Source organism: Ischnura elegans, chromosome 6 (assembly GCF_921293095.1).
Source record: "Ischnura elegans chromosome 6, ioIscEleg1.1, whole genome shotgun sequence".
Classification (NCBI taxonomy): Eukaryota; Metazoa; Arthropoda; class Insecta; order Odonata; family Coenagrionidae; genus Ischnura; species Ischnura elegans.
The window spans coordinates 60,604,280-60,627,118 of NC_060251.1; the positions used below are offsets into that span (position 1 = coordinate 60,604,280).

General features: G+C 37.4%; 1 protein-coding gene across 29 annotated transcripts in view; it reads left to right on the top strand.

The window, feature by feature from the left end:
• LOC124160805 (ankyrin-3) overlaps window positions 1–20,485 on the top strand; it is a 684,504-nt gene extending 664,019 nt beyond the window's left edge. For 17 of the 29 annotated variants that reach the window (XM_046536858.1, XM_046536863.1, XM_046536848.1 and 14 more), the window contains 4 exons: window positions 9,313–9,381; window positions 15,706–15,846; window positions 17,106–17,181; window positions 18,222–20,485. In XM_046536858.1, the coding sequence (XP_046392814.1) occupies window positions 9,313–9,381; window positions 15,706–15,846; window positions 17,106–17,181; window positions 18,222–18,444 (509 nt within the window). In that variant the 3' untranslated portion in view covers window positions 18,445–20,485. The remainder of the gene's footprint in view (window positions 1–9,312; window positions 9,382–15,705; window positions 15,847–17,105; window positions 17,182–18,221) is intronic. The other 12 variants (XM_046536865.1, XM_046536853.1, XM_046536862.1 and 9 more) reach the window with 3 other exon arrangements.
• Window positions 20,486–22,839: the final 2,354 nt, after the last annotated feature.

Here is a 22,839-nt window from a genome sequence, read left to right on the forward strand (position 1 = left end):
TGGAGGATTTTGAAAGGGAAGGAGAGTCAGAAGATAGAATTGATGATGAAGTTGAAGTGACTGATGATGATGGACTGGAAAAAGGAGATAAAATGAAATTATCAATGGAGGCCGGTGATCAAGAGGAAGATGCAATGGAAAAGAAAGCATTGAAAGTGGGAACTGATGATGGAGGGAAGACATCTTTTGATGATGGAAAGGAAAAAGATGTTTGCCTCTCCCATCAACAACTCCCTGACACAGTTTGGGAAGTACCTGTACAAGAATCCAGTGAATCAATGGCAGTTGAAATAGCTACAGATATACCGATTGAAAAACAAGTTATCATTGAAAAGGAGGAAGAAGAAGAAGACTTGAAATGTGCAAAAATATTACCAGTTTATGAAGCAGAGGAGGTGGAATTTATAGGCTTGCGGCATGAACCAGGCATGACTGAGGAGGAGGCTAGAAAAATTGCAGAAGAAGTTGTTGATGCTATTGAGGAGAAAGTAGCTGAGAGGACAGATTTAGTTGCACAGCAGTTATCAAAGGAAAGTGTTGACCATGCTTTAGAACAAAGGAATCTCACTGAAGAAGAGAAGATAGCCACAGGAGAGAAAGGAAAACAGGAATCAGAAAAACAGGAAGAATATGAGGACTCTCAACAATCACAGCTCATCCAATCTGTTCTGGAAAAGCATCAGAAGGAGCAACTAAAAAAGATGGCCAGAGGGGACACAGTATCCAGTATTGAGATAACAGATGAGGATTTAAGGAGCAGTGAAGCAGATGCAGACCTTTCCCCAGTTGAAAGACTTCAAGCTGCCTTAGTAGTGCCAAAAGAAGAGGATGAGGAGGATCTGGCCTTAATGGAAAAGGAGGAAGAGGTGGAAGTTGTTAAAAAGACCCTGGCGGAGGTGAGAGAATCCCTTGAAGCAGCCCAAGAGGAATTATTAGAGGAGCACAAGAAAAGGAAAGACGATGATAAAATTCATGGAGAGGAACTGACGAGCAAAAAGAAATCACCCTCTGAATTTGAATTCAAACTGCTAGATTTCCAGAAAACAGAAAGTAAATTTGAAGATAGCATTGAAGAATCTTTGCATGAAGACTCTGCAGGCATGGCTGAGTACACTTCAGATGGTATTCCAGTGAGAGCGCAAGTTCAGCTTGAGCAGAAGGAAACCATAAAAGCAAGTGTGAAGGAAGTCACTGGCGAAGAGAAGAGTTTACTGGGCGATGATGATGATAGAATAACCAAGGAACATAGAAAGTCACATAAAGACCTGAGTGCAGAAGAGAGCAAGACATGGGAAAGGACAGCCAAAGAGCAACATGTGGCTGAGGAAGGGAAGACTATTGGAATGAGCTCTGTGGAGTCAGTGGTCATTGGAGGAGAAGATGCAAGACATACATCAAGTGTCACAAAGGAAGAAATTTTTTCACCAGAGAGTACTTCGCGTGATAAAGTAACAGTTGAGAGAGACCACATTGAAGAGAATGTAGCAAAGATGCAAAAGGAAGAGGCCAAGAAAGAAACTGAGGATGAGAAGGATGGGATGAAAAAGAAGGTGGTTGAAGAAGTTAAAATGATTAAATCCCAGAAAATTTCACACAAGGAAGAAGCTGAAGAATTTTTGACCGAACAGGAAAAGTCCATGGTTAAGGAGGACAAAGAGGGAATGATTACCATAAAGTCAGAGCAAACGGTCCGACAGACTACAGTAAAAGAAACAATGGAAGATAGAGTGGTAAAAGAAAGCTCCAAAACTATGACTGTTTCAGAGCAACATGTAATGCTGACTGAAGGCAGTACATCACCTAGCAGAGATTTAAGCCGTGAATTTAGGAAGGATTATGAGGACAAGAAACGCCAATTTAAAGTAGAAATGGAGCATTTTACTGATGTTGGGATGCCTATGACAGAGGAAGTATTTTTTGAGGACAGCTCAAAAGTTGTGATGGATAAATATCCTGATACTAAGGTTTTAAAAGATAGATTAGAAGAATCTGCCATGCAGGCTGAGACTCCTGCAATATCAACTGGAGAACAGACTTCAAGTGAGGATGAGGCAAAAATGAAAGCCAGTCAACCAACTACTCTTCGAGAAAGGAAGGCTTTAGATGAGGAATGGGCTGGTAGAACTTCCAGTGAAGATGAAGGCTGGGGTGCTGTAAAGCCCACACCAAAACTTGAGGAATCATCTTCATCATCATCGCTAGCTGGGAAGCGTCTTCTTGGAATTGTGGGTGATAGTGAAACAGTCCGTTTAGAACGTCCAGATGGCAGCGAAACTACAGTTGTGCTGAGGAGAAGTCGTCCAGAAAGGCGATCTGATGCTGAGTCTTCTGGATCAGGAGGTATCATTAAAGGTGCAGAAAGAAGATCAGTGGCAGACATAGAGGGGTGGTCAAGCTCTGGTGAAAGTCACTACCAGTCTTTTGAGCAAACATCCGATAGTGGAAGAACATTCAGCCGCCCTTGCTCATCAGATTTTGAAGGTATCATGGGAATAGGTGGAGCACTGGGATTAGGACATGGAACAGCTGGCTCCTCCGAATATGAAACAGCACTTAGTGCATCAGGTGATTACTCAGGTAGGTCCGGGGGGACCACTACTTCCCAAGATTATAGAACTGCTGTGAGTTCCCTTTCATCTCGCGAATCTATGAAATCCCTTGATTCTGAGAGCTCTGGGAATCTTGCAAGTGTAGAAGTTTCTAGTGAAGCCTCAGAAACACTGGTACCATCTGCATTAGAACTTGAAAGAGACATGGAAGGATTGGCAGGTACAACAACCTTAGCAATGGATGAAGAGGAAGCAGCTGCTGGAGCACGGTCTTCATCTTCAGGAAAGGAAAGAAAAGTTATAGAGCCATATGATACCGATATTCCAGCCCATGTTATAATGGGTGAGCCCGCTAAATTAAGCGATACCAGGGCAGGTTTACTTCTCGGGCATGAGTCATTATCACTAGAAGAAGATGAAGGGAGTGGAAGTGGTGGAGGTGATGTCCCGGTCGCAGAGTGTCCCCCTAGTCCTTTTGAGATCATCAGTGAGTCAGAAGTTGCAGAATATCCTGGTGAAGTGTCTGAGCCTGATGATGAAGCTGAACTTCCTGAACATGAAGAGGTTGATGACTCAAGGTTCTCCATTGGTGGCAGTCTGGTTGATACCAAGCCACGTATGAAACGTTCAATTGAGATGACCTTCCATCCAGAACTAAAACCGATCATGACAGACAGTCAATCTGAAGCTTCAGGCTCAGCAGGTCTTCTAACTGCTGTAGATTCTGCATTTAATTTGAGTGAAGGTCAAACTCCTGGCAGTGTATCATTAGCATCTTCCTATACTACTGTAGTTGAAGTTCGCAAACACTCTGCAAGCATTGGCGATGCCTCTCACACTACTACTGATTCTGACAAAATGGATGCTTCTATCACATCAGAACAGCTAAGTGGCCTGACATCATCCATGGCCTCAGAGCACCTCAGTATGGAAGACACTGAGGGTGCATCTGGTTATAAGTCCCTACCTGAAGATAGATCAACTTCTGTTGTTGTAGAGAAAGAGACATCTGAGTCAGGAACATCTACTGGTCATCATATAAGAGGTACACCCTCCTCAGTTACAATAACTACATCATCTGTGGAAAATGAGTTGGGAATACAAAGTGTATGCACTCAGGTGACATCAGAAGTTCATACTGCCACATATGATGTCACATTATCAACTGAAAGCCAATCTGTACTACTTGAAAGTCAACCTGATGATGCACAACCAGAAAGTGAGGCAGAAGAAGGAATTGGGACACTTAGTGCAGAAGAATTTAAGGGGAGGAATGGCCCTACAGAAGTAGATTATACCCCTGAATATGATGACTATGAAGAAAGCAAAAAGAAAACACCCAGAGAGCTAGGTCATAGGAGAGAAAAAAGTACTAGTTTTGTTCCATCAATGATTCCAAGACCAATACGAGGAAGGAGCAAAGAGCCAGCACATTTGGCAACCAAAAGACCTGCATCTGAGGCTGCAAAGGTGAAAACAGATGATAAACATCATGAAGAGGGCTCTAGTAAGCCAAAGGAAGTGGGCCAAACTGGTGTAAAAATGGGTCAGAAAAAAGATCAATCAGAATGTGAAACTGATGACATTTTTGAAACAGAAGAATCATACCACACAGAAGCCGATCAAGGATTTCATCGTGATTTGAGAGAAGGTAGGATTGTTAGTGGAGGAATAGAGCATCCTGAGCCAAGCACACGCACATCATCATTAGCAGGGCCATCATTTGAGATAGGAGAAGATGATGATCATGAACCTGAATTAAAAGAACTTGTAGAAAGCCGACCTCAGTCAACAGCTGAATCATTAGTAAGCAAATCAGACTCAGAGGGACAGCGTCCTTTTTCTTCTGAAATGGGATTTTCTGATGACAGACCCGATTCTGAACTTACAGAACTTCTGAAACAGTTTTCTGATGGAAGTGGGAAAGATCTGCTAGAGGAAGAAGATGAAGGCAAAGATGATATTGAAGATCCTATTGAGAGGCCACGATCCCCAGAACCTCCTATTGATTTTTCTGATGACTATGTAGTCAAATTGGAAGATGATGATGCATCTTCTGAAACCCAGCCCAGTATTGCAGAAAGAGATATCGATCACACTCAATCAGCATCTTCTTTGAAGAGAATCTCTGGCATGTCTGAACATAAAGTTGAACAGGAAACCCTCTCTGAACTCACTAAAACTTTGGAAAAGACACCTGTTAGGCCCATGTCGCCAACTTCTCCTACTCATGCCTACCCATCTGCAATGTCCCCAGAGGAAGATGATATGGCAGAAGCAGAGGCTGCTTTTCAAATGGTCCCAAGGGTAACTCCAACATTGCCAGCATCACTCCCAGCTACCATTTTAGAATCTGAGGAAGAGGTCCCTGAAAAGATGACTCAAATCAAACCCATTTCCAAAGCAGTTGCAGCAGTAATGGCATCTGACATTCCTGACATAACTGTGACAGAACATATGACCCCTAAAGATAAAGATTATGACGAATTTACCTATCCTGAAACATCAAAGGCAGTAACAGAGCCAGTAGAAGTAACAGACGATGTTGATGTTGTTGGAAAAACATCCACACCACAAACCCCTGCTTCTGTCTCCAGCCATGCCTCTGAAAGATCCTCTGAAAACACCGACACAGACCAAGGTCAGGAGTATGTCCTTGGAGAAGCAGATGGCGATGCCATCTACGAGGAACCTGAGGAACCAGAGGAGTTGACATCATCAGTGGCTTCCATTGTTGCTGTCCCCGCGCCAGGTAGGTTGGACGGGGAATCCACAGGACGAAAGGGGAAAGCTGATCTGCATGAAGTTCAGGAAATTCCCTCTACCACATCCTTACCTGGGTCCCCAACTAGTGATTCATTTGAAATGATTGAGAAGTCTGAGCTTCCTCCAACGGATGCACCTGATGCTTATGTGTATGTGGAAGAAGTAGCCAATGATGCCTCTGAAGAGTTGCAGTTCCTTCAAGATACTTCAGGAAAAGAGGAAGATGATGAGGAGGGAGATGATCTTTTGGTCTCATCACCTCCTCCACCAACCATTCGAATGACTCAAATTAAGTATTATCCAGCTGATCAATCAGCAGAAGGTGGATATCATTTTGATCCTGATGCTCCTGAAACTGCTGGAGCAATACATCATGGATTTGTTGAAGGAGATCTAACTGCTAGATATGATTATGGAATGTCATTCGAAAGATCTGGTGCTCCTGGTGGCTATGGTGTTGAAGTAGAGGCAGAGTATGATCAAGAAGTAGAAGCTGGGAAGAAGTGGATAGAAATGCAATTCCAAGGTGAACTAATGTCATCTGCTCCAGTGGGCCTCATACCTGGTATGCCTGGATATGGATATGAGATGGACTTTGAAAGAGGAGGCCCACTGGAAGATATTGAAGAAAGACGAGAGGAGGAGGAGCAAAATGATGGCACAGCCAGCAGTAGTAAAGTTGGAAGTCTAGGAAGTTGCAAAGAATCACTGAGTTCAACACCAGAGTATGATGTGCTAGCAGGAAAGAAGTTTTTCACCAGAAGTGGGGAGCATGATGACATATCAATGTCCTCATTGCAGGAGTTTGAGCGACTTGAAAGGGAAATTGTGACTTCTGGCAGTGCAGGAAGTGTGGGAAGCACAGGCTCTGATCCAAGAAGAACATCTTTAGGATCTCAGGATTCTCTAAATGGAGGCACAGGAAGGAAAATACCATCTGGTAGAAATGGCCATGGAGACGATATTTCACTGAGCTCTCTACAAGAGTTTGAACGCTTGGAATCAGCTTGCATTGAAGCAGCAAAAATAGAGACACGTGCTCGGCAGGAGGAAGCTGCCCTGCTATCTGAAATTGAGGAGGGACACGAGAGCCAGGTGTCGGAGTCAGAGTCATGTGAGACAATAAGTGAAACTGGTGGAGCACATGCTGATGATACCCATGGGAACAATTCTGACTCAGATGATTATGAGAAGAGGATGTTTGAAATTGATGAAATAATACGCCAAGCTCAGTCTAATGTTGAAAAATTTGAAAAAGATTCATCTGGTGTTGAAAGAAAGCAAACCAAGGTACCTTCAAAAGGTACAAGTGATATTCTTACAGAAACTCGCCTTCCTCTTAGAGATAGGGGGGCAATTCCTAAACCAAGTACATTTTCTAGCCAAAGCACACCATCTGGATCCCATCAATATCAACCTAGGTCTAGTATTTCAGAATACTCTGAAGCTGTGGTTTCAGATTTGAATATGGAGGCTTTGTATCCTCAGTTTTCAGAACAAGATGCCGAGCAAGAAGATCAGGATCGCTTCTTGCCTCACGTTGCAGAAGTAGCTGCTGCGGCTGCAGCTTCTCTTGCTACTGCCACAGTTGCTCCTCATGCACATCATGCTGTGGCATCACGAACTATGAGTGCTGGGTCTGCCCATTCCACTACCACACAGTTTGATATGGAATCACTTAAGGAACGTCGATTAGAAGACTATGATGATGAGGACTCTTTGATGGAAAGTGATGCTGCGTTGGCAGATGATGTAATGCAGGGAAGTACAGATTCAATTGAGCCTAAGACTGTTATATCTGATAGAGGTCCTGCTAGATATCCAGATCCACTGCAGACCTCCACTGACTCTTTAGATCTCAGAACTACTCGATCTGGTGATACTATGACCACTAGTGCAGATTCAATAGAATTTCAAGCAGTAGCAGCAAGTAATATGGTAGCTAGTACAGATTCATTAGAATTAGATCAAAACTTTTTAAAGTCTCAAATGGCTGATGATCGTAAGGATGCTATGACAACAAGTGCAGACTCCATTGAAGAGGAGGCATCGAGTCATGTAGGTGGTACTGGTCGAAGTCTGCCAATCCATGATCATAGCAGCTCAAGTGGGAGAGAAGGTGACTTAAGTTCTTCCGGAAAGGAAGATAGTGGTGGCATGGGAATAGTTCCACCAATGGGGGGACGGCCTGTTCGGGGAAGTGATCCCCCAGATGAAGTTCGCCAAGATCCAATGGTGTGTAGTACAGACTCCCTTGAACCCAGCAGTTCCACAGCAACACACGCTACTTATCAATATGAAACCGATTCTGTCATGTCATCTAGTTTCACTAGTGGTGGTTCAGCCACCATGGTGTCCAGTACAGACACATTGGATCCTGAAGCAATTGCAGCAGCAGCTGCATCATTAGTTTCAAGAGGTCCTCAGTCACCATCATATGGAGCATCAAGCACTCTTTCGTCTGTGCTTTTTGATGACAGGTATGAGGGAGAAAGTTCCCACCTCACTGGAGAAGGTGATTCTCTCATAGGTGAGGAGGGTGCCATAGGTTTTGTAACTGATGTCAAGGGAGGTGCCACAGCATATGTGACAGAAGTGATTGAGCCAGTATCAGGTGAAGAGGGAGAAGCTTCAGGCTTTTCTCACGTCGTGCATCGATCAGTAAGACTTCCTCCAACAATTCAGCATGTCACATTTTCTGGTCCTGACGCAGAATCACAGCTGAGGTCATATGTTCAACAATTTGCCCCAGGGAAAGAGGAACATGAATCTGAGGAAACTGATGAGTTTGGAAATGTCCATGTCACAAGAGTAGTGCAGAAGCGATTTGTTCTCGGTCCAGAGGACTTGGCTGGTCTGGATGAAACAGTTTTATTGGCAAAATCAGCGAAAGAAGGGGGAGCAGTTAGACAAAGTGCCGCACATTCCACCCAGCTCAGTTCTGATGAGGTAATGAAAAAACTAATAGCCAAAGGAGCAGATGCACCTCTAACTGCTGACTCAACTCGTATGACACAGAAGACAGTAGTTACTCACATGACTGTTGGACATGAAATTCCACCAAAATCCCTTCCTTTAGCCCCAGGTCTGCCTTCTTCCCAGGAACCTTCTGACTCTTACTCTATTTCCCGGCCAGGATTAACTTCCTCTTTAGCAGGTAGAGGGCCACTCATTTCCATCATCGTAACATCAAACACCCTCTTCACTTTCTCCTGTTATTGTTTTGTGTTTGTACTTCTGTTGTTGTTTGGTTGACTTGGATGTATGGTTATGATTTTTTTATGTTCTTGTTATGTTTTGTGATTAATTTGGTTTGAAATTTTCATAGTACAGTTCACCTTTATATCAGTATGCCCAGACTTTGATTTCTGCTTTATTTCCAGTATTTTATGGTGGGGGACAACTATTTATTAGATAATTGTTTAATTTTGTTCTGTTTTTATTCTTCACTTTTTCACTATTTTTTCAATGAATTCAATTTGATTTTATTGGTGCATGTACTGCATGAACAATCTGAGTACAAATCATAGTTTTGATGAAAATAAGATTGATGCTTTACACTGGGAATAAGTAATGATTAAAATATGCTACAAATTTTTGTTGAATAGTGGCCCAAAATATAGAGTAACATCATCATTTACAACAATCATTAGCTAACTTTTAACTGTAAAAAGAATAATTTGCCACCAATAATGATTGATTTTGATTGCAAGTAGTCAAATTATTTCATGGGTTCAATTGATACCTCCTTTTTATTTACTACATAAATGATTGATTGTTTTCATGTAGAGAGAGAAAAAATGATTCATCGGTAATCCAGCATTTTTCCCTCCTTGCCTTGAGAAATCCGTTTAAAAAGTTTCAATAAGTAGTGAGTGAGTGTGAGGTGTGCGTGTGGTGGTTATCTTGCCCATCTGATGGGCGTTGTCTAAATTACTAATAGTCACACTCTCTCTTTTCTCTCTCTCTCTCTCTCTTTCCTCTCTATTCTGCTCAGGCGAGACAGGAGGAGCGGAACACATGACCCAGGAGGATGCACCCGCAACATATTCCACAACAATGCGAGGTTAATAATTCAGCAAAAAAAATTTTCTTTTCTCCTCACTCTCCGTGTGTCGTTTATGGAATGTCCTGTTCAGTTCTTCTGTTTGTGTACTTTTCTTTTTTTTTGAATGCTTGGCATATAAACTTACAGATATATGTGTGTGCGTATGTGTATATATGTATGTACCCAAACTGAACATATATATATACATGTACATCCATATATGTGACAAAAACAAGCTTCCCTCGTGAGCCGTTGGCAGTATATGAAGAGGATTCTTGATAAGTCTTATTTAAGTGCAAGCAGTGCACAAGTTTGCTATTTGTCGTAGTATTGATGTGATCATAAATCAAGCTGAGTAGGGATTGGCACACTTAAATTCATTAATGTGTGAATGTGGTTGTAGCACTATTAATTATCAAAAGGTAGAGACTGATTGTGAGCGTGCTTGTTTGAGAGAATGGATGACTCTTGCGTAGATGATGGTTCTTTCTCCTAATATTTACTATTGATGAAATATTGCTACAGAAAAGATATGGAATGTGAATCTTCTTCCCTTATGTTGCCTACTTTAGCTTTCAACTGTCCTTGAGAATGGTGCCACATTTCCAAGAATAGCTTCCTCATCTTTCCATGCTTAAATGGTTTCATCCAATCCTTATAGATTCTCTGTGCGAGGATAAAGTTGTGTGTTCCGTATGTGTATGCTAAGGCTCATATGTACACGCACACCACTTAACCGCACATGTATTCCATGGTTCTTAAAAAAATCATCAAAATCACATTGCCATTGTGTCCCATCACAAATATCTTTACATTTTTAATCTATACTTCTCTCCCCTAGGGCCTCATCAATGGTTACATTATTTTCATTATAATTTACAAGCCACTTAAGGAAATTTGGAAGTGTATGAACAAGAAAGGGTGCACAGATTCAAGGATTTGTCAGGAAGAGACTCAAGTTGAGAATTCTAAAAATTGTGAAGGCTACCCCACGCTTTGATGCTTCTTTTCATTCCAGTTTAGCAATGAGGGTTTCTCATCATTGTTTGTGCTCTACACAGATCTTTTGAATATGGATCCATTGGTGCTAATGTTGACAGTAATAACAGCAAGTAGCTGAAATATCTGCAACATTGAGAGGATTATTAGTAATGCTGTAACAACTTTCGGTTGAAAGGAAATGATTTGCTCCTGTTGCTTTGCATATTTGATTCATAAATGCTTTAATATTTTCTGCTTGGGCTTTCTTTGTGCTATGCATGTTAAAGTTGCTTAATGAATGAATAATTTAATTTTTATCTTTTATTTTATTTTAAATGACTATAAGCAATATTTTTTTCCTATATTTAATTGCACCAGACTGAGTTAATTATGCCACCATGTGCTATGTGTATGCATGTTTTGCTACATCTATGATATTTTATCCTAATTATGGCCTATATCCTAGTAAATTAAAGGTTCTAATACACTGTGGATTATAATTTAAGCATTTGTTGTAATATTATTTCTCATTTCAGATCTATTAATTACTTCATTTCATAAGTTTGTTTAAAATCTGCACAAGGATAATAAACAGTCACATTCCAGCATCAGTATTGTAGTGATTAACATTTTTTTCTGTGTACTTTTCCTTTAATGACATGCTAGAAGTTATGCAATAATTTACCAGGGTGCCCTTTTGATAGCAATTCACTAGTTTTAATACACCTCTAGCTTAAATTTTACACCATTTTATTATGATTTTTAAGCAAAAAAATTTGAATATTGATTTATTACATGTTTTTAAGGGAATATATTGGCATATCTAAACCTTGGAATTACCCATTTAACTGTAGACATATGCTCATCATTTTTGTGGGTAATGATGCTTGCCTTTAATTTTTGTTATAATTATTGATCAGTGTGTATGTGGAACTATGTTTCTTGATTTCAAACTTTATAACTTCTTTCATTTGATTCCTACCTTCTAGTAAAATTATAATGATGCTTTTGTCCATAGATGGAGACTATGGAGAAGACATGGCTAATGAAAAGTTATATTCCATGAATTTTTGTGGAAATCTTTTTCATTTGGCTCATTTATTTTTAAATCTACTTCAATCTTATTTCATATTTTTATTTAAAGTGATTAATACGGGCTATTAAATTACTTAACGGTAGCCAGAAAAATTCTTAAATACTGCCAATTCTTAAATAAAAATAACACTGAAGAATTTTAGTGCACGTGAATATCTCTCTGAGATATATCTCTCTGAGATATATCTCTCTGAAAAATAATATAGATTCACAAAAGAAAACTAACAATAGTGTAGTTTCCTAGTATATGTCACATATAAAGCAAATTCGTGAATACACATAAAAATTTCACATCCATACAGTGATTTGGAACCAAAAATTAAAATGAATTATAGCATAATAATAGTGGTTAATGCTGCCTAATATGTATTATGCAGCTGATAAGTCATCAGAATAGACTTCAGGAAGTCTTTATTTGGCTTTAAGTCCTCCACTTTTAGAAGATACTGGTACAAATATTTTTACAGTCAGTATAACTCAGACAGATATCCAAAATATGGCGCTACTGATGTCAATTGCTGCATGCTAGTCTTTGTTCTGGCATACATTGACATCAGCCTGGTTACATCCATCTCAAATTGACTCACTTACTATGGCTGACTTACATGAAGTTACAATGACTGATAGTTTCACTTTACTTGATGATAAACTGATGTCAGTTCCCCTCAGCTGACTCAAAATTTTTCATTTTTGAGGTATCAAGCTTATGAAATTACCAATTCATACTAGTAACAGGAAAAAAATTAAAATGCTCTTTACTTAATTTTAAGGTCTCCAAATCATAATGTTAGATTCTGGGTCTTAAAAAATGCCCTTTAAGTTAGGATATAGCTTGAGAATATCTAATTGCAATACTTAAAAAATAGATTTCTGCATAAATTAACCATAAGCATTAGAACAAGCTAAATCACAAGGATACTTGCCTTTCAAATAAGGTGAAAATTATTTTGAATAAATTTACAGGATTCTGTCCATCTCATTCCAAGCCGTCAGCCTTATAGCTTGCAATCATTACTTACTAAATGAAAGCACAGTGTTCATGAATTAATATCTGGTCACCATCTGGAACATAATGAAGAGAGCATTATAACAAAGAAATTAAAGAACACCAGAGAATGCTCCAAACTGTGAATTAATTATTCAAATGGTACACTTGAATTATGCCTGTTGAGTTTAATCCACTTAAGGCCAGTACATATTACCGCAAAGGTTGTATCCAAATTCAGTACCAATGAGAGCACACATGGAAAAGTACCTACACATACTACTGAATTTTTCGTTGCCTCCTCAGCATTAGGAGTAATAGCCACTTTATTACTACTTATGAGAAGAGACTTACATGGCTACAGACTCAACTGCTGTGGCTTCAAATAGGAACGAAAGCCGATATAGTCTTTTCACTAGTGCTCTCTGAGTCAAAATATATAAAAGTTGCTGATAGATCAGGGAAAGGAACTGGCCCTTGGTTCTCAGTGTAGGTAATTCACAAGCCTATTGCTTAAAAAGTTTTGCATTGAAGGTATTCTCCACCTTCAGCCAGCAAATCAACTACTATTGGATTGAAATCCTGGTTCTTGAATGCTTTAGTGAAAACACACGAAATAATAGTTCTCTTAATTCACTCTAGTATTCCCAGTACATTAGGATTGCTTTTTTCAACTTTAACCCTTACACGGAAGCTTCAGCAAAATTCAGTCCTCCAATTTCTGCATTTATGTGGTGCTGAGACCAAACTTTAGGTTGCATTTTTGAAAAGCATTTCCGTAAAATATAGTGATCGATAGGGGAGACATATTTTTTTAACGTTTTGTTTAGACCTCATAGTATTTTGACCGCCATAATTAATACTTCACCATCTTCATCCTTTCATCATTCCCAATCCAACATTCTTTGGTGCAGAAATGCTATTGAATTTTATGTTGATTAGTTGCGTTGAAATTTAATGTGTATGTACCCATCAACTGAAAAATGAAATGAATGATTAAATCCTTGTGCTTATTCCTGAACAGTGATTATTCTATTTGAAAAGGGCATCACATCAATATTGATCAGAACAAAAAGTAAAATATCGTGTCATCAAGGTTTAGCCAATAGGTTTTAGGGATAATACCTTGTTAAATTATATAAATTCCATTTTAATGTTTATTTAAACCCACAAAAACTTTTTCTCAATTGCGATAAATAATTTTCCATTTCTCATTGCAATGCCTGGTCATATAATATGTTTAATAAGGCATAGTTTGAAGGCCTCAGTTGTGGCAGGGTAAAGTCCTCGCCTGCCAAACACGAGGTCATGGGTTCGAGTCCCACCTGGATAAGTTTCTCTAACTAGGGTATGATTGATTGTGTACATGTAATTGTTGTTTAATTTGTTGAATACACCAATATAAAGTGGCCAATATGAGCTGTATTTGGTGGTTTGGAAATACAGTTTTAAAAAAGTAAAAAAATAAATTCAATAGCCAATATTAATGGCTTTAAAATTGAAAGAAGTCATTTCAAGCAATATGAATATCATCTAGAGTTACTGTTTTCTAATATCAGTACATGTGTAGTAACTTCCAACTCATCATTTGTAAAGTAAAGGAATTAAACAGCTTCAACTACTTGATAATGTGAGGTTACAGCATAATCCTTCTTGCCATGCATCACCTCTTGCTTTGAATGCAGTATTTTTGTAGAATTTGGCTTTGGTCTTTCTTTACATGTCAGTGATTTGTATTTCATAGAAGGCAGTGGATCACACCCATCATGTCTAGAAACATCTGTAGAATGTCGAGGGTATTGAATGTCCACCATGTAAAACAAGGGTTTTCAGAATTTTGAAAAATATACACATCAGAATTAGGTTTTGAAGTTGTTCTGAGCTGTGAAATTCCTATGGTAACTCTATGTTTCCAATCAAAGTCTTCAACATATTTTGCATAAAATTTTTGGTAAAAGCCTCAAAATCAAAAAAAAGTTACCAGAAATTTTACTAATTCTAATGACTGATCTCTTTTGAAACTCCAAATGAGTTATGCAAAATTAGAGGTGATTTGCTGTTTGCTCAAGCTATACCTTACGGTAACATTCCCTCTTTCGCTTCCTTTCAATTCTGCTCTGGTGAGTAGCATGGTTGCCATTTCATCCAAAATAAATAACTGTCCAAAACTTTTCTATTTTATTAACACTCATTATTATAGTAGCAGAATTTCAGTTGAAACATCAGAAATGGTCCTAGTATTACTTTAGTGGCTTCATCCAGTACTGGAATTAGTGCTTTTAGTCATTAAAATATTGTTATTTCTATGACTTTCACATTAATTTTTCAGCCATGGAAGTTGGTTAAGATTAATAACTAAAAGTTGAAGCTTGGTAAGGGTCTTTGATATGGATTGGGACTATTAGATAAGATATTTCAGGATTTTTGCATACCCATGAAAATGTTTATTATTAATTAGTTTAACATGTGCAATTATTTTTATCTTTCTGAGGTGAATTACTCTGCTGGAAATACAAAATTATTGGTTCATATATGTGATAAATATCAGGGGAAATTTATTGGTAAGGAATAGCATGTAGTTAAAACATGAGTTCTTTGAGAGTTTTCAGTAAAATGTGGCTATCCTGCATATACTATTAAGATACTTCCAATTTGATAGTACATAGGTATGTGCATTTCCAAGGATTCCCTCCACACTCATCAAATTTAGGGCATAAAGTGATATTAAAAAAAAATGCTGTGGGGCTATGTGTTAATTAATTCGAAAAGGGTGCTTACATGTTTGCATACTGATTATGCTGAGTGGTCTTCTATAAATTCCTCAAAAATCATGAATAAATCTTTAAATCCAAAGCTTTTCCTGCACAAGACCCCTTTGGGATGATTTTTCTCTTAAATACTCAAAACAAAAAGTGTCACTTTATGCTCTAGCAACATTTCAAAGCAAGAAACCTATTCACTGGAGTCATTTTGGTGATCTGGTGAAGTATGCATAAAATTTTGCAGATCAATTGTCTTATTTGAAGGGCTAATTTCTCTGCTATTTAAACAAGCATTTGCTTGCTAATATAATATGCCCTTCCAAGGATTCCAAAGCAAGAAGAAATTGAATTCGATCCAGCTGTGTTGAAATTAAGCTTTTGTCCCCATCCTCTTTCAATTGCAATCCCGCAGTCACATGAGTGCCAACTACTTCCCACATACTATTTCAAAACTCCAAAATGCCCCATTTGATACTAATGCCAAAATACATCTTCTTTGCCTATCCATATGTGATACAGCAGCCGCCCCACGTCGTCGTCCTCCTCGTCCCATCCATGACATTAGCATAGATGATGATAGCGATAACGTGGAGTGTGATGTCAGGGAGCATGACTGGCGGTTTGATCTTCAAACACATCGAGCACAGAGTCAGAAAATGGGTCAGTCCCTAAGAACAGTGCTCTATTCTTCTCCTACATCTCGACGTGTTTATTTGATCATTTAACTTTGCCTTATCATATTTTTCTCTCTACTTAGTTTTCTCTGTTAAATACTATGTGTTTTTCTCCAGTTTCTTTACTCGTTGGCATGCCTTGATATATGTGTTGGAAAACTGTCTTCTTTAAAATCCTAGGCACACGATGTTCGGGTACGTTGAATAAGTTTTTCCCTGTACCTTCAAGAAGTACATAATCAAATCTTCGAAGTGCTTGAATGGTACAATGTGAGTCTTTGATTTTTCAACAAAAATTATTGTTCCTTAGGGAGAATACTTGAGCAATATGCATAGAACGCTTTGTAATGTTATCATTTACAAAAGTTTTCATTTAAATATTGTCTACAACTTTGGCTCTAGGCCACCCTATGTTTACACACTGCATGTCCTTCTCAGCAAATCTTACCCAAAAGAGAACACTAGGCTTAGTGTACTTGAGAATGCTCTCTGGTAGCTTTCTTTCTGTTTATAATCTATTATCATAAATCTTTGGAATTTCTTGTCACTTGCATCTAATTTGACTTTTCCTATTTTTTTAAATTCTCGGACAGCATGAATGATTGATACATAGTTTTAATCTGGTCATTTCTCTTTTTCACTATTACATTCAAACCTATGTACGCAGCTTTAAGCTGCTATGCCTGAATTTGAAGTGCTTTAAGAACATATTATGGTTCCACTTCATGTGACACTGAAATATTGTATGAACATAAACCTGCATTTCATTACATACTAGCTGAGTGAGTGGGATGGATGAGAGAATATATTTAATTGTGCCAAATCATTGCCCTTCAAGAAAAAGAAGCTTCCAACAAATTTTATTTCAGGGTGCAGCATGTATATTTTAGATTTATTTCGGCTGGCATTAACGTTTCATGTATACATATACAAACACACATATACATGTACTTCCGTCATGTTTCATAGCTATGCTCTAGGGAAAATTGTTATGGAATTATTTCAACTTATCCTTTATTTTTTGTCAGCCTGTTATATATGTATGCTTATGTATTTGTATTATTTAATTAGAAATTATTTAAGGGCTGGCTTCAATTTTCATCATAACATGAAGTAAATTGTTTAACAAATTGTGTTTATATACTAAAAGCTTAATCATATATGTATGCTTCATCACCATATTTCATTGAATCTGGGAAGTATCTTTTATTTTCTCATAAGCCAAATGCATATTTGCCTTCCTAGGATCTGAATTTTACCAGACACAAGATCCTGAATCTACCTCCGAGTACGATCCAAGCCAAACAACCACACAGGCAAGGTAAGAGAAAAATCTGTCCTGATATATTTACAATAGCTCGCTAGTTTTCAATAACTAAGTGATATATCCCAAAGTTTAATTTCAATGAGTGAGAGCTGTGTTCACCCCAAACTAAGCAAAAAAAAGTGTTATTATCCAGTATTGAAATTAAAATTCCCAGCAAGTTCATTTACCTGGACCACCTCATAATTTGAGATTTTTGTGCGAGGGTTTTCAAAGGCATCTTTGAGGATACTTGGGAACATTTGATGAGTAGCTTAGCTCTCTATACATACTATAGATCTCTACTCTCCCACTTCATGATTTGAACGTAAGGAAACTCAAGAGCTGCTGAGAGCATTTATATACCACTGCATATTGACAGAAATGTTGTATGTATGTATAATTGCAAAAACTCTTCTTGGGATACCACGTGGGTAAGACTATATAAGAGCGCAATTGTATGTATGCGCCAAAAATATTGAGAACTGATTGATTATTGTAAAATAATTTCTCAAGTATCACTCCACTCACAAGATCAGTTGATTGCCTAACACAGTTTCTTCCTATGGCTATAATGTACGACATAATTGTGCAAAATAGATGTACAGAAAATTGCTTGCTTTGGAATCAGGGTTTTTTCATCAAGTTAATTTGAAGGCGAAGGACAACAGTTTCATGAGACAATTTATGAAGTACTCCCTACAGGTGAGACATCTAATGCTCATCTCTCCGTTAAAACAAATGACCGTTGAATTTTCAGTAGCACCCATATTACTTAAGTCATGAACGAGGCATTACTGCTTAACATCTTTCCCATTAGTGGTGGTTCATAAATTGTCATATGAGATTGTCGTCTATCGTCATCTAGTGAACTTAAAATGAAGTTAAATGGTTATTGGAGCTTTTTAAAACATCCTGAGGCTGCATCTATTATGGAAACTGAAAAAAACATGTTCAAAAGAGTAAATCCAGTACTAAAAGCTGATGATGATGTAGCCAAGTCGGTGAAATGCTCAAGTTTTGGAGATGAGAATTTATTTTGTAATTCTATTTTGCAGGGTTGTCACGACACGTACTCTCACCAGGACTGTGATGGGTGAAGATGGCCGCCCAGTGTCAGTCACTACTACTGAAACAGAAGTGTCTGACGGTGGTGGTGCTGAAGGAGTACTTGACAGCAATCAGCTGCGGGAGTCCATGCAGCAGATTATCGACCAGTTTGCTTCCGAAGAGGAGATGAAGGAAGGGAAGGAGAGCAAAGAAGAAAAGAAGCCAGAATAAGAGGGAAAATGGTTCCAAGGGAATCAGTAGTATTGTGGTGGAGAGGGGATAGCTATGGAAAGAGGCAGCAGTAGGGAAATGAGAGATGGGTTTGATTTCCTTATTTTCAGGCATGTTCTCTACTCATTAGTGTCTGAATGATTACATATGATTGCGAGAAATAACGTTTAATGTTATCCGCCTAAATTTGTCTTGCCATTCCCCTACATAATGAAGAAACCTCTTGTATTTTGTTAAGCAACAGATGAGTCGATTGTGCAATATATATGTTTTGAGGCTAAATAAGGTGGCTTCAAATCATTGTAAGTGTAAAATTGTGCTCGGAAATATTGAAACAAATTGTTCGATGAAGTGCATTGAATAATTACTGCTTAACTATGATGAAAGTCAAGCTAGGACACTTGCTTTTAAAAATCAAGTATGCCTCATTTACGCAATAGGTTGTTATCATACCTAGCAAGCCCCTATATTGAAAACTTGTTATGATTAATGATGTATAGCAAGACTGGCGAATGGACATCTTGTAATCTCTCTAGCACAGAGACAGATGGATATGACATGAAAATAGCTTGTGATAGGTTGATTCAACCTGCCACATGTGCTATTCATTTTGTCTTTAATTTCCCTTGTTTGGCATCAACAAACGCAACATGAATGGGACTTCAGGTCCTATGCTGCATTTGTGTGCATATATTCATAAACAACTTCAAATCTTCACCACATGTCTAAATGTGAAGAGGCTAGTGGAAAGGAAATTGATAGAACCAAAATAAAATAAAGAGCAGTAATATACGTTAGTATATGGAGTGATATTTTCTGTGAGAAATTAATTTTTTAAATGAGTGGTATGGATTCTGTGGTGGTTAAAAGCATTTTTCTTACTAGTGTTATGAGGTGATCTTAACTTTAAATCAGTGTACTGATGGCTTTTAAACATTTCATATATATACATAAATATATATTTACCAAACTTGTTTTTTTATTCTACAAAATTTAACTGAGATATTTTTAAACTCTTTGGCATATACATATTAACTTTATATAAAAATATGTGTATATTTCACTGTTACTGGAAAGCCAAAGAATCTTTTAAACTTGTATTGTAATAAGTCCCAGATTTGCATTAAATCTTGGAAGAAACCAAGGTTAACCATCGATGATGTAGGACAGATTTCTGCATAGCATGTGAGCTTCACCACTCCCACTGAAATACTGTCCCTCTGAATGAAAGCACAGCTATTACAAGGTATTAAATGTTCAACTTATTACTGATGAAGCAGTCATTTCATATTGAAGTTGAAAATGCTTTATGGTGAAGCCCTGTAAATGTTAAATTTTAGCACTAAAAAGGCAGATTTGAAAGGTTATTCTATATCATGAATTGAAAGCAACTGAAGTGCTTCTTTGCTTTATAGATGGCACATTTATTTTACTATATATATTAATTCCTGTGGTTTTGATTTAAACATTTAGATTTATATTGAGGATTAAAATATGGTTGGCCTTTTTGTTATATTTTTAAAATGTGATTCTGATGAGTGAATTGTTTTTTTTTTTTTTAGGTAATAGAATAAGTGCATTATCAACATTTTCCATGTGTAATGTTTCTGTACATTAATGTTTATTCTTGTAATATTTACACTTCAATGGCTTTCATGCTTCTGGAGAAGCAGCAAATGAGCATTAATGCCTTAGTACTCACTGCTCCCTCTTCCATATCACACCATCTATTGTTTATATCCCATATCATTATTAGCCTGCCATGTTATTTTACGTAAGAAACCCCATAATAGCAGATTTTACTGCTGCTGTTCAACAAATGATTGCCATTATTATAACTGTAACTATGGGTAATTGACATTCTACTACTGTACAATGCTGTTTGCCTCTTGTCCTTGCGAATTTGTGTGGCCTCTCTAGCCAATAAAGATATGAATGACGATTACAAATTATTCTGAGGCGGAACTGAGATGATGTTGCATTGGTGGAAGTTTGTTTGAAATATCTGATGATAAATAAAGCTTACTTAAGTGCCCCAAAATATGACTACTTATTTTAATACTTTTAAACTTGACAAGAGAAACCTTGTGGTGGATTGAAACCTTATTGTTGCATTGTAAAAAGTGATTCAGCTTTTATGGCTGTCTCTGGAGTTTAAGTGAGTAAATCAAGTAATTGCAATTTAATCCTTGACAATTTGCTCATTTGAGGTATAGATACACATTCTTGGAGAGTACTACCTACATCAGTGGAGCAGAATAGATTTAAATAGACAACCTGTGGTCACAGCCCCAGTGAAAATTTTGTATACAATTGTATACAATTTTATACAGGATTTCCTGTATAAACCTGTACACAATTGTATACAAAATGTGTACATTGTATACAAATTTGGCTTCATACAATTGTATACAGTGTATACAATTTACACATTTTCATACACTGTATACAATTGTATGAAATGTATACAATTGTATGAAATGTATACAATTGTATGAAATGTATACAATTGCATGAAATGTATACAATTGTATGAAATGTATACAATTGTATGAAATGTATACAATTGCATGAAATGTATACAACTGTATACATTTCATACAATTGTATACAGTGTATGAAAATGTGTAAATTGTATACACTGTATACAATTGTATGAAGCCAAATTTGTATACAATGTACACATTTTGTATACAATTGTGTACAGGTGTATACAGGAAATCCTGTATAAAATTGTATACAATTGTATACAAAATTTTCGTCACGCGAAGATTTTTTGAAATGTACACAATTGTAAGAAATGTATAAAATTGTATAACATGTATACAATTGTATAAAATGGATATAATAAGGTGATTTCCTAATATTTTTATCACCTGAATCAAAACATTATTACTTCTGGAGTACGTAGTTCACGCTTTTTGTTGAGAACCATTTTTCGCGATTAAATGAAAAGGGAAAATTTTCAAGCGCTCGAAAGTGCGAGGGGTAAGTGTGAATGCCAGGAAAAACTTCGCGTGACGTCGTTCTGCTTCCCGCTGCCGCAAGTTGTGAATTAGAATTATAATACAAGTTATTGTTGTGAACTTTACCTTCCTGTGTGTGAACAATGTTAACTGATGGACTATTCAGTGAGCTGGCAATTAGATGACTCTTTTGAGTTCTTAATTTGTGTTCCCATTGATAATTGGTGCTAACTTTACCTTCTTGTTGGTGGACAATATTAGTTCATCAACTCTTCAGTGATCTGGCAATTGAAATATTGTTCTGAGTTCTTTATGTATGTTAACATTGATCCCAGATAGCATGCTAAACTTGCTGCAAGCTTGTCACGACAAAGTTGCAAGTTTGCACCAAGCTTGTCATGACAAGCCTGCAAGCTTGAATCAAACCTCCTAGTTACGCTTTTTCAAACGTGCAGCAAACTTGTCACATCACACCTGCTGAAAATGTGTAGTGTCACACCTGCTACATACTAGGAAAACTAGTTCCACACCTACCATTTCTGTAGTGACACTTGCTGAGGAAAAACTGGCTTAAAATTTCTGCTAAATAAAATGCTCTCCTAAATAATGATCAATTTACAACAACAAAATTTAAAATTTTCCACTCTATCAATTGTTAGTCATTTCACATGCACAGAATTTGGGAGCTAAATTTATTCAAATAAATGGGCAACAAATAAATGCTGAAGAATTTATTTTTCTCATTAATTATGTACAAGCTGAGGCAGCGGTGGAGTCATCGATAGTTAATCATTATTAATGAAGTGAGTGAAATACTTACAAACTGAATAGGAAACATCAAAGACAGAAACACTTTAAAAAATTTATGACCCCCCCCAGGCCACACATGGTAATAACTAAAATACAGAAATCTTCAAAAGGTAAAAACATATTGCTCGAATTTTATCAAAACATTCACAAGTATGCTGATTGGCTTTGAGGATGTAAAATTAAAACTTCATTCTTTTGAATTCTTGTTTAGTTATGGGAGTACAAGGTGGTGCATGGAACTTACATGGTTACATACTTATAGATCGTTACTGATGAACTTATTAAGCAAAATTATTGTCCTCATCAGCCTGATCCTCGGTCTGTTTATTCTGCCAATCCCTGAAGAGAAAATAGTAATTACTCCTTGTGAAATGATATATCATGTATCATGGAACATTATAGTGTATACCTATTGTAAGAGGGAATGGAAAATATGAAGAAAATGTCTGGGATGATCGAATTAGTGTGGCAGAGAAATGAGAAGTGACTACTTACTTTCTTATTTTCCCGACCTCAGCCTGGTTGAGCCAATGAGGAACTTGCATGGGTCGTAGATTGCTCTAAAAACTATTTTGAATAAGTTAAATGGATACATTAGCTCGCAAAAATACCTTCAGTT